The 16,597-nt window shown below is 57.9% G+C and overlaps 2 protein-coding genes across 10 annotated transcripts in view; one reads left to right on the top strand and one right to left on the bottom strand.

Moving 5' to 3' along the window:
• Nucleotides 1-12,903, top strand: part of HGS (hepatocyte growth factor-regulated tyrosine kinase substrate) — a 13,220-nt gene extending 317 nt beyond the window's left edge. Inside the window, exons 2-21 of one of the 8 annotated variants that reach the window (XM_043528634.1) lie at nucleotides 1,442-1,526; nucleotides 1,933-2,008; nucleotides 2,652-2,744; nucleotides 5,174-5,297; nucleotides 6,182-6,234; nucleotides 6,766-6,834; nucleotides 7,070-7,194; nucleotides 7,626-7,704; nucleotides 7,827-7,925; nucleotides 8,331-8,426; nucleotides 8,820-8,858; nucleotides 8,947-9,090; nucleotides 9,296-9,506; nucleotides 9,755-9,927; nucleotides 10,159-10,299; nucleotides 10,379-10,487; nucleotides 10,635-10,768; nucleotides 11,045-11,161; nucleotides 11,497-11,592; nucleotides 11,904-12,903. In XM_043528634.1, coding sequence (XP_043384569.1) covers nucleotides 1,442-1,526; nucleotides 1,933-2,008; nucleotides 2,652-2,744; nucleotides 5,174-5,297; nucleotides 6,182-6,234; nucleotides 6,766-6,834; nucleotides 7,070-7,194; nucleotides 7,626-7,704; nucleotides 7,827-7,925; nucleotides 8,331-8,426; nucleotides 8,820-8,858; nucleotides 8,947-9,090; nucleotides 9,296-9,506; nucleotides 9,755-9,927; nucleotides 10,159-10,299; nucleotides 10,379-10,487; nucleotides 10,635-10,768; nucleotides 11,045-11,161; nucleotides 11,497-11,592; nucleotides 11,904-12,011 — 2,171 coding nt within the window. In that variant the 3' untranslated portion in view covers nucleotides 12,012-12,903. Of the gene's footprint in view, nucleotides 1-21; nucleotides 542-1,441; nucleotides 1,527-1,932; nucleotides 2,009-2,651; nucleotides 5,109-5,173; nucleotides 5,298-6,181; nucleotides 6,235-6,765; nucleotides 6,835-7,069; nucleotides 7,195-7,625; nucleotides 7,705-7,826; nucleotides 7,926-8,330; nucleotides 8,427-8,819; nucleotides 8,859-8,946; nucleotides 9,091-9,292; nucleotides 9,507-9,754; nucleotides 9,928-10,158; nucleotides 10,300-10,378; nucleotides 10,769-11,044; nucleotides 11,162-11,496; nucleotides 11,593-11,903 lie in introns of those variants that run through there. The other 7 variants (XM_037913837.2, XM_037913839.2, XM_037913836.2 and 4 more) reach the window with 7 other exon arrangements.
• Nucleotides 1-16,586, bottom strand: part of ARL16 (ADP ribosylation factor like GTPase 16) — a 23,080-nt gene extending 6,494 nt beyond the window's left edge. Inside the window, exons 1-4 of one of the 2 annotated variants that reach the window (XM_043528647.1) lie at nucleotides 15,028-16,586; nucleotides 14,696-14,755; nucleotides 14,191-14,258; nucleotides 13,672-13,750 (exon numbers count right to left, since the gene is read on the bottom strand). In XM_043528647.1, coding sequence (XP_043384582.1) covers nucleotides 13,672-13,750; nucleotides 14,191-14,219 — 108 coding nt within the window. In that variant the 5' untranslated portion in view covers nucleotides 14,220-14,258; nucleotides 14,696-14,755; nucleotides 15,028-16,586. The remainder of the gene's footprint in view (nucleotides 1-13,671; nucleotides 13,751-14,190; nucleotides 14,259-14,695; nucleotides 14,756-15,027) is intronic. The other variant, XM_027825844.3, reaches the window with a different exon arrangement.
• Between the last annotated feature and the right edge of the window lie 11 nt (nucleotides 16,587-16,597).

Below are 16,597 nucleotides of genomic sequence, written 5' to 3'. Positions count from 1 at the left end.
GGGGCAGCCGGCGAGCGCGTCGGCCTTGGTCACCCAGAGCCTCCGGCGGGCGGGCGGGCCGCAGACCCGAGTCCACCGGCTCCGGCAGCCGCCCTGGGAGCGGGCCGCCAAGGGCCGCCGGGCTGGAGCCTGCGGGGCTGAGCTGGGGGTGAATGACAGCGGCCGGGCCCGAGGAACCCCTCCCCCGTCTCGGAGGCCTGGGCCTGGCCTCTCCCTGTGAGAGGGGCCGGTACCGGGCCCGAGGGCACAGCGCGAACCCAGCTCTCTAGCCTGAGCCCGACCAAGGTGGGGTTAACTCTGTGCCGGCTTCTTCCTCCTCTCCCCGCCTCGTCCTCCAGCTCTCGGGACAGCCCTCTGCGCAGGGAATCACTGTTTCCCTCGAAGCCCCGTGACCGTGATTTAAAGATCAACATCCATCATTTCACTGCTCTTCATAACCGATGTCTCCAGCCCATGCATCAGCGTGGGCAGCGCTTGTGTATCTCGCCATTCTGCCCCACCGCCGAGCCTGACGCCTGACTCCCACGCTACCTGTGAGCCGGTGTATGGGTACTCCAATACAGGGCTCCTGATGCTCACGGCAGAATGGGACCTCTGGTTTCTGCCCCCTTTGTTCTCCCTTACCTTGCAAAACCCACCTTGCTCAAGATCAGGTTCTGCTATGTGACTAACAGCCTGGTAGCAGGGTGGGCCGAGAGGTTCAAAACTGTGTCAGGGAGCGTGACGCACTCAGGAAGCATAAAATATTGTTAACTAGAAAAACGGGTGTAGCTGTCATGGGATGAACAGAATCTTGGTGTGGTGACTAAGTCATTCTTTTGACAAACCTGAAAATAACAACTATGATTGAAAGATTGAGAGTGTGGGTTATGGACATCAGCTTGGACAGCTGCAGTGACAGGGTGGTAAGACTGCCCCATAGAAACCTAGATAGGTACAGAAAATAGAAATCCTGAGTTATGCTAGCAGTACCTAGGAACCTCTTTCTGCAGCTTCATAGCCCTAGCTCTGGGGGTCATAACTTGTTCCTAAAAACTTACTGCAGACTGAAATGTAACAAGTTTGGGGATTGAGTCCTTACATTTTCAGAGGAGCAGGTTAATTTTGGTGAGGGAACACCATAAAAACCCTGTACTCGCCCACAGTGCATCCACATTGAGTGGATGTGTAAGAACAACCTTCGTTTTGCTTTATGGGTTTTGAAACTTGTGGTACCTTGAAACCTCAAGGGACTTGGAGGGAGCCAAGCAGTTCTGATTAGCAGCACAAAAATACCAGGGATTGTGAAGAATCTGTGCAGTTACAGAGAATCTCAGGGTCTGAATGACTGATGGGGAGTCACTTCTCATCTGAGGGAGATCTCCTATGTGAATATAACTGAGAGGGTAGAACAGGGGCACGCCAGTTCCAAACTAGCTAATGGGTATTTCAATTCCTGCAGATAAAGCTACCAGTCAGCTTCTGCTGGAGACAGACTGGGAATCCATCCTGCAGATCTGTGATATGATTCGTCAGGGAGACACTCAGTAAGTGCCATATCGCTTCCTGATATGTTCTAAGCATTGACATCCTTTTCTGCCCTGCTCACTGCATGAAGGCTAAGAACATAGGACTAGGCGCCCCTGGGTCAGCCACTGGTCCACCCAGGCTGTTATTTTGTGGTACAGGTGACAATGCAATTCAGCATCTTGAGATAATGTTTCTGACCGGGGAAGCTGCAGCTCATGATCTGCCTTGGATCCTGAGAGAAAGTGGGCCTTGATCATCACTGTTCTTCCTCTTTTTCTGCTGGGCCTCTGGAGTTGCCCATGCCATAAATTGTGTTCTTTCCCATTGCAAGGATGGGGTTAGTGGACTGTTAAGTGGCAGCTGGACTCTTCCTGCAGGTTCTCATCTGCCTGAAAAATGTGCATGCTCTCTCTCTTTTTCCAGAGCTAAATATGCAGTTGGTGCTATCAAGAAGAAAGTCAATGACAAGAACCCCCATGTGGCTCTCTACGCACTAGAGGTAACCTGAAGCCAACCCAGCAAAGTGAAGTCTCTCCAGGCCTCTAGTAACATGTAGCCCAGGTGGACACTTGTTCTTCCACAGACTTTTCTCTGAGGAATGAAGTCTATGCAAACTGTCCCCCCAGGAGTGCAGCTGACAGCTGTGCAGAGCTCACCCTCCTCTGATGCTGTAGCTTAGAGGGCCTCAACCCATGTCCTGTGATCTGCTGACCATGTGTCTTTATTTCCAGCTGCCATACTGAATTAAACCTTTAAAAAAAGACATGAAATCCTGTCATGCTGTTGTTCTACCAAGCAGGTGGTTGCTTTAACTGCAATTGGAACATTATGGGATCCTAAATGGCAGGGAGGCAAAGGCCACCAGTAAGTTTAGGGGATGTTTCCTGTTATATCTCTACATTAAAGTGTGACCCTACTCTTACCAAAAAGTCAAGACCCCCAGTTCAAGATGCTGCAGGGCTTTTGGAAGTATCAGATGTTTCTCTGACTGAAGTTGGCACGAAGTGCTCTGGGTTAGGTGGCGCCCCCTGGCTTGTGTGCAGGTTACAGGGCCCTGCAGCCAGGCGCAGTCCATGCTGTGACTCTGCTCTCATGCTGGACTCTGTAGGGTATTAATCTAATCTAGTTCTTTTTCCTTGCAGGTCATGGAGTCTGTGGTCAAGAATTGTGGCCAGACAGTCCATGATGAGGTGGCCAATAAACAGACTATGGAGGAGCTGAAAGAACTATTCAAGGTAGAAGCACCTTGCTCACTTGTTTCCCTCTGGATGGGGTTGAGAGAGAAAGGTGGAGGCACTGAAACTTAAATGCAGCATCTTTCTAGGTCGCTATTAACACAGAGAGGTCCTTGGGGATTTGGAAATGGGGCAGCAGGAGGACATGGGAGAAGCAGAGTGGGGAGCCCCTGTGTAGAAATCCATGTCAGAAGGAACGAGCTGAACTGCTCAGTTGCACCACAGGATCTGTGTGAAATTTTTCATGAAGCAGCTCCAGGAACCAGCTGCTGGGGAGGGAGTATCATGAGAGCAAACCTGCTGTCAGACTGTGGAAGGAATGATGGGTCACACTGCAGCACATACTACACTGCTCTTTGGGGCCATTTGATGGCAAGTCCTCACCTTGCTATTGGGCTTGGTTTAGCCAGAGCCAGTGAAGGCGAGTGAAAATACCCATCTATGGGGGTGGACACGCAAGGTGGGGGGGGCTGGTAGGGAGAGGTGCTGGAGGGGGATGTGGGCTCTCTTTCCATAACCCAAGATGAGATGGAAAGTTTAAAATGGATAAAGAAACCCCTTTACTCTGAGTGCATAACTAATCTATGGGACGAGCTGCTGCAGGATGTTGCCGTCAAGCCAATAGCTGAGCAAGATTCAGAACTAAGCTTTGATCAGATATGAACAAGAACACCACGTTCAGTGACATCAGTGGGATGATGCTCGCTTTCCAGGGCACAAGTGCCTCTCCAGCTGGGTGGAGGCAGGAAGATGTTCTCCTCCTGCTCCATCTCCAAGGCACACAGTGGGACAGGAGTACGCAGCTGAGTTCAGTAAAGGGATTTTTACTCCTTCCTCTGTAGCATCTACCACTGGCTGCTATCCGAGGCAGGTGACTGGCCATGTCTAGCAGCTCCTGTATGAGCTTTGCTAATTCTGTCATCTCAAACACTGAAGCGGGGTCTCTTCTCCTACTATCCTCTTCCTAGGAAGAGGCTGGCCTAGTTCAACTATAGATGTGGCCTGACATAGTAACTGCTGCCTTGAGCCTGGCCTCTCTTGACTTACAATGGCAGCCACTAAGTTAAGTGGCAGGGGCTGGTTTTCTGACAGCCCTGGTATCCTAGAGTTCAGTGCGGCTTGAGCGTACCTTCTGTGCTGCGGGGGAGGGTGTGTGCTTATGCACTTGGGGTTCCCCAGACCTGTGCAGATGGGGGGCTCTGAGTCGGTCCATTTGAGCCCTGGGGCAGCCTCTCCTCAAGGGTGCTTTCTGTCTCCTGGGCTCTGTGGGTTGCTAATGCAAAGCATCTGTTATGTCACAGTCACTGCCTCTCTGGTGACTGACACCATATTGAACACAGGCTCATGGACTGCTCAGAGGGGCTTTGGGGTAGGTATTGAGCTTCCCAAATATAGGATCAGATCAACAGTCTCTGATTCTGCTCAGGTTCTTATGTGAGCAGTGCTCAGAGCTCCCTAAATGCCCAAGGTGCGTTCTTGCTCATTACTTTAGGGACTCTCACTTTTCTGAATCCCTTGGCTGTGGGGGTTCTGTCGTCCCTCTCTTTGTGGTGCAGGCTCCTCTCAGGTCTGTCTGAGTTTGGAGCTGCAGATGTCTCTACAAACCTGTACTGAACTCTCCCACAATTGAATGTGAAGCTTGAGAGTGCTTGGAATCTGCTTCTCAGCTTGCTGAGGGAATTTCCGGAGCAGTCAGTCATGTGATTTGGTGATGACATGATCAGCTGATGGCCGGGCCCCTCCTGCCTGCTGAAGGTCAGGAATTCCTCCTGTTGCCTGGGGTATGTTTGGAGTGTTCCTGGCAGGGTAGGGTTGTGAACTGGAGTTAGTGTCTGTGAGCTGGAGGATGCTGGGACCCAGAGCCAAGGCAGGTTGCATTTCTCAGCCTTTGTGGCTAATGAGAAGTGATTAGTCCTTCTCAAGAATTGCTGTGACTGCATGGTGACAGTTCCTGCTGATGCGAGTGAATCGAGGATGCTTGGATACCCTGAGAAATTAGCCTGGCCTTCATAGATGGGGAGCAACTAGGAAAGACCTTTGGGGGCAAGTGGGGTGCAATCAAGGTGCTTTGGAGAAGGATCCCATTCTCCATGCTGAGCCCTGCTGCCCTGGGGAACACCTTGGTCCAAAGGACTTTGGTCTCATGTTCTTTTCTTGGGTGGTGTTCAGCCATCCTGTTAGGGGAGGGGGCGAAGTGGGCCATGCATTTGCCTCTAATACAGTGCTCTTCCATTGTTCGGTGCCTTATGTGAGTGGGGTGAGTCCTCCCCAGTATCCTGGTCTCTGTGAGCAGTGCCTTGCTGGCCTGTTTCGTGTTGGCCCCTCACTCCACGGTATGCGTGTCTCACCAGGACACAGTGGAGGGTGAGTATCACAAAGATCCCCCACAATAGCCCATGCTGGGCTCAGATGCTTTCCCCTCTGTGCAGAGACAGGTGGAAGTGAACGTTCGCAATAAGATCCTGTACCTGATCCAGGCCTGGGCTCACGCCTTCCGCAACGAGCCCAAGTACAAGGTGGTGCAGGACACCTACCAGATCATGAAGGTGGAAGGTAAGGACTCAGTGGGGAAAAAGGGGCAGGTGAGTCTCCCATTGCGCTGACAGCCAAGCACAGAGGATGAGCCATGGGAGGGCAGGGAGCAGGCGGCAGTGCCAGCCAGGTGTGGGAGAAGGGCTGGTACAGACGGGGTTACACACAGTGACCTCCCTGCTACCTGATGGACCCGTTGGGGTGACTTGAATCCAGTTCCTGTTGCAGAGCAGCCTCCACCAGGTGGCTATGTCACTCTGGCCCTGCAGCCCCCTAGGAATGATGTGATTTGGCAGCAAGTTCCTGGAAGCCAGAGCTGGAATGTTCTCCTAGGAAACTTGCTGTAGATGAGCACATCCTCCTGGGAATGGCTCCGTTGCTGGGCACTGATCCTGGGGTGAGAAGCTGAGAACTTGGCTGTGTGTCTGGGTTTCCCAGCAGTGCGAGGTGCATTGGAGGTAGTGCCTGTGATGTGGGGCATGAACGCCCCTGATTCTGCCTGGGGTGAGTGCGAATCCGCAGGAGTGGCAGGAAATGCCGCATTTCTCACCCTGATCTCAGGTTCCAACATACGTTTTACCAAAGGGCCCCAGTTGCCTAGTCTGAGCGCATGGGGCTGGGGTTGTGCTCTGCATTCAGAGTAGACTTGAGTCAGACCTGGGAGCAGAGTGATGCCCTAGGATCCCATCACCGATGTACGGACACTCGCTCTCCCAGCTCCCCCTGTGAGGCAGGTGACTGTGGCTCAGGTTAAATGATCGGTTGGAACTCTTGCACAAACAGCAAAGCAGGGACTAGAACCCAGGAGCCCTGCCTCTGTCCCCAGCTCTGAGCACTAGGTACCTCTGCCTCCATTGTGGTAGGACCACACTTTACAATGAGATCTTGTTCCATTCTTCCTGCAGGTCATGTGTTCCCAGAATTCAAGGAGAGTGATGCCATGTTTGCTGCAGAAAGGGTGAGCTCCCCAGTGCAGAGCGGTGGGGAGGAGCTCTGGCATTATGGAGGGGGCCGCTGCTGTCACGTCTGTCCGACCCTACAGCTGGTGGTGAAATAACCTCAAATCCCAGAATCCCAAAGCGCCTCACGTGTGTTGTACAACTGCCTGGATTCGGCAGGAGACACGGTTCAGGAAAGGAAGTGCAGAATCCCCTCTCCCCTGGAGATCCCACATGAGGGCAGCCTCCTCGTCCTGTGGCTTGCCAAGGGCTCCTCCAGCAGCGCAGCCTGCCCAGCACGCGAGGGCATCACTGGCTCAGCACAGGGGCATCCGACCGTGACTCTCTTCTGCAGCCAGTGGTCACTGGAGGAGACTTGCTGGGGAGAGCACCTCCTGCTGTGAGGGTCTCCCCATCCAGGGAATGGCCTGGCTTGGGCTAGCCAGTGGGAGCTCCAGGGTGGCAGGCTGAGAGGCTCTCTGGAGCCAGTGTCAGGGCTGAGTGCTAGGCCCTGGTCCTTTCCTTATGCAGGATTCTGTGCTCTGTGACAGGCCCCTGACTGGGTGGATGCTGAAGAGTGTCACCGATGTCGAGTGCAGTTTGGGGTCGTGACCCGCAAGGTGGGTGCTGCTGCTTATTCCTCTTTAGTTCCCTTCCCTGCATGACACCGCTGGGGACTTGGTCTCCTCCTCCTTTGCCCCGCAGGGTGGGCTTGGCTGGGAAGCTGAGCTTTAGGGGAAGGGGGTCAGCAAGCACCCTGTGCAATGGGCATGGAGGGGCACAGCCCTGGGTATTGGGCGGGTGCCCCCTAGTGCCAGCTGCCAAGGCTAACCTCATCCCCCTCTTTGTTTGCAGCATCACTGCCGGGCCTGTGGGCAGATCTTTTGTGGAAAGTGCTCTTCCAAGTACTCCACCATCCCTAAGTTTGGCATTGAGAAGGAGGTGCGGGTGTGTGAGCCCTGCTACGAGCACCTCAACAAGTCAGTATCTCCAGGGGGTTCTGCACACCGCATGTGGGTTGGAGCAGCGAGGGCTGGCGGTTGGCATGGGGCTGGCCTTCTGGAGCAAGGAAGGCTCCGTGCACTGGAGCCTCTCTGAGTCGGATTCCCCAGGGGCTTGGCAGCCTGGCAGGAGAGCTGCCCCCTTTGGAGACGGGAGGGATTCAGGAGATGGGCGTGTACAGCTGACGCTCTGCTGCCTCCATTGCGCCCATCCACTGACTGCTAGCTGGGAGCCGTGCTGCACACTGGGGATGGGGGCGGGGCGGGTCCCTCGCTGGGGGCGGGGCTGTGCCATGCCCTGGGATGGGGACTGGCGTGGAGTAGGGCCATGGCCCTCGCTGGGGCCAGGCAGGGCTCAGGAATGTTGCCTGTAGGCCCTGGTCTCCACTGTCACCTCTATCTGATTGTAGGAAAGCTGACGGCAAAACGGCTGCCACCACTGAGCTGCCACCCGAGTACCTGACCAGCCCCCTTTCTCAGCAGTCCCAGGTAAGCGGCTGGCTGTCCTGACTGCCAGGGGTCCAAGCTGGGCTGCAGGCAGAGTTAGCCCCAGCAGTTCCCTTCCCCTCCTGCTCACTGTCCCACTGAGCAGCCCCCCTCTCCATCTGCAGCTGCCCCCAAAGCGTGACGAGACAGCCCTGCAGGAGGAGGAGGAGCTCCAGCTGGCCATCGCCCTCTCGCAATCAGAGGCTGAGGAGAAGGAGAGGATGGTTTGTACCCAGTTCTAGGGCTGCGGGAGGGAGCACTGCCTGGATCCTCTCCAAGCCTCTGGCCGGGCTACTGCTGTCGGCTTTGCACCAGCAGGTCCCCAGCCCTGGGCTGGACGGAGCCCTTCCCTGGTGCAGAGTGGGTCGAGGGGGTGCTGTGCTGCAGGTCTAACCCCTCCCATGGATCTGGGGTGAGGGTCTCTTTCACAAGGATAGTGAGGGCTGGCGCTGATCCTGCCTGCGGGGCAGGCCCCATGCAGACACTAGCAGCTCCTGCCTCCCAGTGGCTAGTGAATGTGCAGTGGCTGGGCCTGGCCCCGTGCGAGGTGCCTCGCCCTCCAAGCCAGGCTTGTCTCATGCTGTTGAGCTGAACAGTTCTCAGGGCTGATCTTGTACCTCCCTCTGCAGAGACAGAAAACGACCTACTCCGTGTACCCGAAGGCTGAGCCCACACCTGTCACCTCAACCGCACCCCCTGTCAGCACCCTCTACTCCTCCCCTGTGGTAAGTGCACAGCTGCCCTGTTGGGTCAGTGCCACTCTGCCAGGTCACCAGGGGTCAATCCTTGCTTGGAGGGAACTATAGCCATGAGAGTATGGCGCTGTGCCGCCCCTTCCTGAAAACACTGCTGTGCTGGGGGCACTCAGACCTGAACACTGGGCGCGCTGTTCCTCTGCTGCATGAACAGGAGGTGAACCACCACCGGGCTGAAGGAAGGAAGAAAGACGTGCCCGCTGTCCCTCCCAGTCCTGCACTCCTGCTGTTGCCTGGCACTGGGTGGCAGGATATGCACAGGTCTGGGCAAGGTATCTGTCATAGCAGTGAGTTGTGTAGTGGGCTGCGGAATCCCCCTGTGTCTCTAAGATCTGATGTCCCCCCTCCTCTCTCTCTCCCCAGAACTCCTCTGCTCCGCTGGCTGAGGACATCGACCCCGAGGTAAGGACACAGGCCCCCTGGTGCACAGTGTAGGCTGGTTCCTAGTCAGGCTTTGGCGCTGATCTTCTCCCTCTGCTTTTCCCGGCAGCTGGCTCGATACCTGAACCGTAACTACTGGGAGAAGAAGCAGGAGGAGGTTCGTAAGAGCCCCACCCCATCTGCTCCACTGTCCCTCTCAGAGCCAGCCGCCCAGCCTGGGGAAGCTCATCCCATCCCGCTCAGTGTCGTGGAGGTAAGATAAGGGCCCGATCCCACACCCATCTCTCTGAGGTCTGGCGGGGTTGGTTTGAATCAGTGCTCCCTGGGAACTGCCTGGCACCAGCCTCACCCCAGTCATGAAGCTCAGGTCCGGCTCCAGTCTAGGAGTGGGTTCTGGATCCCCACTCCCGAGAGGGTGGGGCTCAGGGGCTAACTGTGCTGCCCTGTGTCTCCAGCAGCAGTACCAGAATGGGGAGTCCGAGGAGAACCACGAGCAGTTCCTGAAGGCTCTGCAGAATGCTGTCACCACCTTCGTCAACCGTATGAAGAGCAACCACATGCGGGGCCGCAGCATCACCAATGACTCAGCCGTGCTCTCCCTCTTCCAGTCCATCAACAACATGCATCCCCAGCTGCTGGAGCTGCTCAACCAGCTGGATGAGCGCAGGTGTAGGTGGCTTCTGCTCCATTCCCCGGGGAAGGACACGACTGCTCCCTGCCAATGGCTTGCGGGCAGCTCTCTGGGACTGTGTGGTAGACTGCCTCGGGGGGTGGTCTCTGTGGAAAAGTATACCCCATCGAAGGTCTGGTTGGAGGCCACTTGCTCTATCTGGAGGCAGCTAATGCGCAGGCCTGGATGCTGCCTTGCCTAGGGCCCTTGCCCTGCAGGAGCCTGATGCTGCATTTCTCTTCCCCAGTGTACTATGAGGGCCTGCAGGACAAGCTGGCACAGATCCGGGATGCCCGCGGGGCCCTGAATGCTTTGCGGGACGAGCACCGCGAGAAGCTGCGCCGGGCGGCCGAGGAGGCAGAGCGCCAGCGCCAAATCCAGCTGGCACAGAAGTTGGAGATCATGAGACAGAAAAAGCAGGTGAGGCAGGGAAGCCTTTTCCAGATGCCTCATGGAGGGCAGGTGTCATACCAGCGCCATTCCCAGGTGACCATGGCAGCTGTTCCCAGCTTGTGCCCTGGGCTGGTCTGTTGTTGGGTGGCTGGAGGCAGCACTGTTCTGTGGAGAGGGTGGAGTCTCTGGGGCTGGCCTTGGTGTTTGAGCTGCATGGCCAGGCTCCTGATGTGTGTGCGGTGGTGCCGCTCCCTGCAGGAGTACCTGGAGATGCAGCGGCAATTGGCCATCCAGCGGCTGCAGGAGCAGGAAAAGGAGAGGCAGATGCGCCTGGAGCAGCAAAAGCAGACTATCCAGATGAGAGCCCAGATGCCAGCTTTCTCTCTGCCCTATGCCCAGGTACAGCAGCCATGCCAGGGAGCCCTCCCATGAGCACTCTCCTCAGAACGCTCCCCTTCACGCTCTCTCCTTTCTGCAGCTCCAGGCCATGCCAGCAGCAGGAGGGGTGATCTATCAGCCATCCGGTCCCACCAGCTTCCCAGGCACCTTCAGCCCCGCAGGCTCTGTGGAGGGCTCTCCCATGCACAGTGTGTACATGAACCAGCCAGCTCCAGGCAGCACTGGCCCCTATGCACCAATGCCTGTTGCAGGGGCAGGTGAGAGCCTGGGCCAAGCAGAGGTAGGCAGGGTTGGAATGCAGCACCAGTCACCTCACTGCGCCCTCTCTGCTCCAGATCCCAACATGGTGAACGCCTACGTGTACCAGGCAGGCGCAGGAAGCGGGCAGGCAGCGCCGCAAGGGCAGGTGGTTCCCACCACCAACCCAGCCTACTCCTCGTATCAGCCGACTCCGACGCAGGGCTACCAGGCAAGTGAGCAGAGCACTGGGTCCCCCTTGCCCGTAGTGTGCCAGACTCACGGTAAATCTGGAACGCGGGACTCTGCAGTGCGTGGCACAGGCTGTCCCCTCCCGGGCTCTTGGGATCCCCTGCTGCACAGTGGGGATGGGGATCAGTCCCAGATTGCCTGGGTCGCCCCTGGTGTCCCCTGTGGGATGGGGGGAGCCAGCTGCTCCCTGGACCCTGAGGGTGTTGGGAGAGAGCTGTGGGGCTGCCCCACGCTCACCCTGTGCTCTTCCCCATAGAATGCTGCGTCCCAGTCGCAGAGCATCCCTGCCATCTCGCAGGCCCCACAGTCTGGCACCATGGGCTACATGGGGAGCCAGTCTGTCTCCATGGGGTACCAGCCCTACAACATGCAGGTGAGCACCCACCAAGGGTGAACTGCTTGGTGCCCTCTTGCAACCTGGCTTGGGGCTGGGTGTTGGTTGCTGTGGAGGCCGCTCACCAGCCAGGGGGTGAGGGTAAATGGGGCCTCTGCTGGCACTTGTGGGGGAAGGGCTATGGGGCTGGATTTTCTGTATCCCCTTGACCCATGTAGACCTACCCTGGCTTTTCACTGCTGCTGTTCTGAGCCCCAGATCCTTGGCAGCATGGGCCCACTGGGCCTGGCTGGGAGCTCAGGGGTCTTTGCCCCTGTGGTAAGGGGCAGAGGTCTGGCGGCTGGTCTGATTGCTCTCCCCTGCCCCCGCTCTAGGGCCTCATGTCGACCCTTCCTGGGCAGGAGCCGGCTCTGAGCAGCCTGCCACCCCAGCAGACTTACCTCTCGGGACAGCAGCCCGTGTATCAGCAGGTGAGACTGTCAGCCCTGCACGAACCCGGCATCTCCTTGTCACCCTCACTTCAGCTCCCTCCCCAGGCAGTCGGTCACAAACTGCGCTGATACTACCCCCTGCCCCCCCCCCACCCCACACCCTTATCGCCAGGAGCCTTGGCTGTGGCCCTGCCTCCCCCATGCAGGGTGCTGAGACCTCCAGATCCAGGTGTCATTCACCTGGGGGCTGGGCATGGGTGGGAGTGACCAGCTGGGGCCCTCTGGGTAAGGTGTGGGGGAGGGGGTACCAAGCGAAGACTGCCTCCTAACAAACAGTTTGTCTGTTCCAGATGCCGCCCCCAGCAGGCCCCCCCCAGCAGCAGCAGCCTCAGCAGGCCCCATCGCAGGTACAGCAGGCCCAGGGCAGTGGCGAGGCCCAGCTCATCTCGTTCGACTGATCTTGGCGAGGGGGGCTTCCCAGTGTAACACTATTGTCTGCAGGAACCACTATGTACTTTAACTAGCCATTTCTGTCTCTTCCCCGCCCCCCTCCCTGGGGAACGGCCCTGCTCAAGGGGAGGGTGGGACTCTGGGGCCCCACCAGCTGGCATGCACCCTCTGGCCTGGCAGGGACCTCCCTGCAGCTCTGGCTCCCTGTGGCTTTTTCCCTGCCCTGTCCCCACCTAGCTGAAACGTGCCATGATTACTGGAAGTTGTGAACCCCACCCCCACCCCAGCAGGTGGAGAATGAATGGGCGCTTAGCCCTTCACGAAGAGATTTCCACAAGTCAGAGGCTGCAGACTGGCTGCTGGGCTTCCCCTCCAGGGCTGTTTGGGCAGGATGGTGACTGGGGCCCACTGGGCACCCTCTGACTGGGACCCAGCCCTGAGAAGAGCGAGCAATAATTGCACAGGCCAGGGACTCCCTTCCCTGCTCTGCAGCAGGCAAGAGACTTAAACATGCCCCAAGAACTTGCCCTGACCCTAGGGCAAATGGGGCAATGAGATCTGATGCAGAGCTGCCCCGTGCACAAAGCACGGCCTCTGCCACTATTCCTCTCTGCACAGTGCACCATGGGGCTCCTCCTCTGCCCTAGTAGGAGCCTGGGCCCCGCACCACACCCTGCACCCCCCCCCCCCCCCCCCGATCCCCTGCCCCTTCATGGGAGCCTGGCCCTGTGCTTGCATTCCATGCTCCTGGGAGCTCAGGCCCTTCCGCATGACCTATGCCTATATCCTCCACCCCCTCCTTGGGAGCCTGGGCTCTCCCTGCTTTTTGAACACTCATCTCTCATACGTAGTGGTGAAGTAGGCAGAATGGAACCAGTGACAATAAAATGTATTTAAAGAGCTGTTGCTCTGGGTCTGGTGCTAGCTCTGCCCCAGGGCCAGGCAGGTCGTGGTGCTGCTGTTCCCGTGAGAGCAGGGCCACTGCAGAGGGGTTTGGTGGAAGGCTGCTTGGCAGGTAGTGAAGCAGGGCTGTAACATGCTCCAGTGTTGATGCCCTCAGTGCCAAGCAAAGGCTCTGCAGAGCCAGATTCACTCCTCCTCCCCCACACGTTCTTAAGAGCAGACAGGGTCACCCGGAAGGGAAGGAGGATCCCTGCCTAGGACCCTCTGCAGGAGCTTGGATGCTGGCCTCAATGCAGGCCCCAGGGAGCAGCTACCCTCGGCCCACAGGAGGAGACAGATTAATTTAAAAGCAGTTTATTCTTGGGTGTCCCTATCCCATCAGCTTCAGGCAGACACGCCTAAACATCCTGCAGCCTAGCTGGGCCTACGCCAGCTCCAGCTCTCTCCTCTGAAAATCAGGCATTTGGTGGATTCTGGCATTTCCAGCTGGCAATGAGGAAAAGAGGCATGAAGGTGAAGAACCACCAGGCTTCTAAAGGGCTTGAGAGCAGCGAGCAAGGCCCCCAGGCGTGAGCTGCAGTAGAGCTATGTGTGTGGAAGGGGGCTGAAGCGCTGGGGGTGGGGGCTGCAGCAGTCCTGTGGCTGGAGAAAGTTTGCCACTCCCTGCTCGTGCTGCCAGTCCCTCGTTTTCATAGGAACTGATGTTCAGCAGCTTAGCCCCAAGCCTTGAAACCTGCCTGTTTCCCACACCACCCTGAACCTTACCATGCGTTCAAGGCGCAGCGCGTTGGGGGTGGCCATCTGCCGTAGCTCCTCCACATCCCGTAGCTCCCAGGCTGGATTCCTGCCAGTCAAAAAACCAACAGAAAGCTGGAGAGGCATAGAGCAGCATGTGAGTCTCAGGTGGCTATGGCTGCCCTAGACTTTCCAAGGGGTGGGGCTGGGCTCATCCCCAGCTGCTGCCACCTGATGAGCTCCAGCCAGCCCTGGGATGCAAATGGGGTATGCTCTCTGGGGAAGAGCCTCCCGCAGAGCACAGCCTGTGCCTGTAAGGGGGAGCCCAGCCTGGGGAAGCTGCCACAAGTGACTTATGTCCTGTTCCCAGGTGCAACTGTCTCTCCCATCTGGGAGAGCATGTTATGTCTAGCCTAGAGCCCATCACCTGTGGGCTGGATGCAGATTTGGCCCCTTCAGGGCTTTCACACAGCAGGCCATCACCTAGCTACCACAATGCAGAATTGCTGGAGCCCCTGAGAAGAATTCAGCTCCTGGGGCACACCTCACCTCTCCTGGAGCTCCTCCTCCAGCTTCATGTTGCACTCAGGGCTGATGATCCCATTGATGGCAAAGGGCTGCGGGCACAAAGTGCAGTCAGATTCATTCCTTGCCCTTCCCCAGTCCTCCCTTCTGTGCCCTGAGGAGCTGGCAGCAACAGCTAGTGGGTGTTTAACCCCTAGGCTCTATTTGATTTCAAGCCTCTCCCATGGGGTCTGGACATGGCATTGTTAGATCCAGCAAGCAGGACCGCAGGAGGGGGAAGATGTAGTACAGCATCGACTAGGACAACAGCAGTTGCTGGAGGAGCTGGGCAGAGCTCTGGGGACTTGCATCCCCTGCGGGGGGAGGGGAACACACAGGCTCCTGGAGATCGTGCAGGGGTCCCAAGACCTCTCTGGTGGTTCACAAAGGGGCCTTGGGCTTCAGATTCCTGGAAAGACCTAATACCCTCCTGCTGCTTGGGGGTGGGGGGACAGAGGTTGGTGGTTAGGATTCTATTCTGCATACTTATCCCATAGATCAGGCAAACTCCCTCGGGCTTCAGCAGCTGCCCCACACCCTGGAATAGTCCCTGCAACACAAAGGCAGGATATCACCTAGTTGGGCACTGGGGGTGGGGGGTGAGCCGAGGCCAGGGCCTGCCCCATATCCCAGTAGGAGCAAGACAAGGTGCCAGCACTGCTCCTCCAGAGCAATAATCCCTTGGGGCGGTGGGGGGTGCAGGCCTGAAAGGGCCACAGGCTCCTTCTGCCAGTGGGAGGAAGGATGTCTTTCCCACAAAGGGTTGCTTGCTGCAGCACCCCCATGTTCCCTGTAGGGCTCAGTTTGTCCACACGTGCACACCTCCAGGCCTTGGGCAAGGAAGTGCAGCAGGTTGATGATGATGATGACATTGCAGCAGCCTTGGCTCAAGCCTCCCACTGGTCCCAGGGCTGAGACACATCAATGGCCAGTGGCTGCTTCACATTCGGCACCTTGGTGGCTCTGATGTAGCTAGAGATGCTGGAGGAAAAGACAGACAGGTAAACGAGGAGAGGCTGCTGGTGTCTGCCTGGTGGTGCTGCACTGCACCCAGACAGAGGCTGCCGCCTCTTGCTCTCACAATGGGGGATGCTGCAGGAGCTGCCCTGAGGTCCCAGCCTGGGATCCATTTAGCGACTGCCAGGGCCACAGTGCTGCCAGCATCACCCTACAGTGCAGGCAGTGGCGGTCTTGCTGGTTCCAGGTGGGGAAGAGGTGCATTCAGCTAGATCCTTCCCCCTCCACTAGAAGCCAGAAGGGAGCAGGAAGTGAGGCCTTGTAGCAGGTATATGTGGCTGCTCTCACCCAGACCATGGGCAAACACCTTCTCTCTCCCTGTTGTGCTGTAAGCACCGATGCTTGGACCAAGAATTACCCGGCATGGCAGCTGCCTCCAAGGGAGTGCAAGAGGAGGGATAGGGCTGCAGGAGAATTGCAAGTGAGGTAGCCATGCAGCCTAAGCCCCCCAGCTCTACAGATGTGTCTCCTTGCCCTTGGAATTTGTCCTGCGTTGGGGACAATGAAAATTGTTACAAGCCCATGGGGGTTGGAGTCACTGGAAGATGGCACGTTCCTAGACGCCCTCCCCCGCCCCGATGCAGGTGTTATATGTTCTGATAAGTCCTTCTAGGCTGTTCAGGTTTAGGCTAAGCAGGGGTTGTGCAATTTCCTAAGGCGAAGTGAGCACAATCCCCTGCTGAACCCTGACAGAACCCTGTTCTCACTGAAGTGGTGGTGCTTGAGAGCTGGGGCCTAGCCCTCCTGTGGGCTGGGGGAGCTGGCAATGCTGTGGGAACAGCAGGTCAGGGCACTTTGGGCTCCACGTTACACACTCCCCACTGTGTCCGTGATCGGAGCTGTAGGCAGCCCCACACCACGGGAGTGAAATCCTCAGCTCCCCAAATCCCAGCAGCCAGGGTGGGCACGCCAGCAGCTTGCAGGCTGTGGCTGCGGTCCCAGCCTCTGCCCAGGGCTCCTGGCAGCCCCGAGACCAGACGCGCCGCTCGTGGGCAGACGGGCTGATTCCCAAGGCTGCCGGGTGGCACCGGGCAGGGCCTGGGCAAAGTGCAGCACATGGTGCCCGGCCCCGGAGCCCAGCTGCAGCCCAAAGGCTCGGCTCGGATCAGCCACGCAGCCAGCCAGCGCCTCCAGGATCAGCCCCGGCTGCTCTCCGCCGCCGTGAGCGCGGGGCCGGGGCGCCGGCCGGGCGGGCTCTGCCGGGGGGAAGCAGAAGCACCGAGCCCCGCCCGTCCCGGGAAGGCCCGAGCGGCCCCTCCAGCCCTGGGGCCGGCAGCCTGGAGCGGCCTCGGGGCCCAGGGCAGGCCTCGCAGCTCCACACCAGGCCGGGAACCCAGGCGTCCCGGCCCCGCCCCTGTCTGCGCCTCCGCCGCCG

This window comes from Chelonia mydas, chromosome 14 (genome assembly GCF_015237465.2).
Source record: "Chelonia mydas isolate rCheMyd1 chromosome 14, rCheMyd1.pri.v2, whole genome shotgun sequence".
NCBI classification, from domain to species: domain Eukaryota; kingdom Metazoa; phylum Chordata; order Testudines; family Cheloniidae; genus Chelonia; species Chelonia mydas.
Note: the sequence above shows the minus strand (reverse complement) of the source record. Positions and strands in the feature narration are given on the sequence as shown.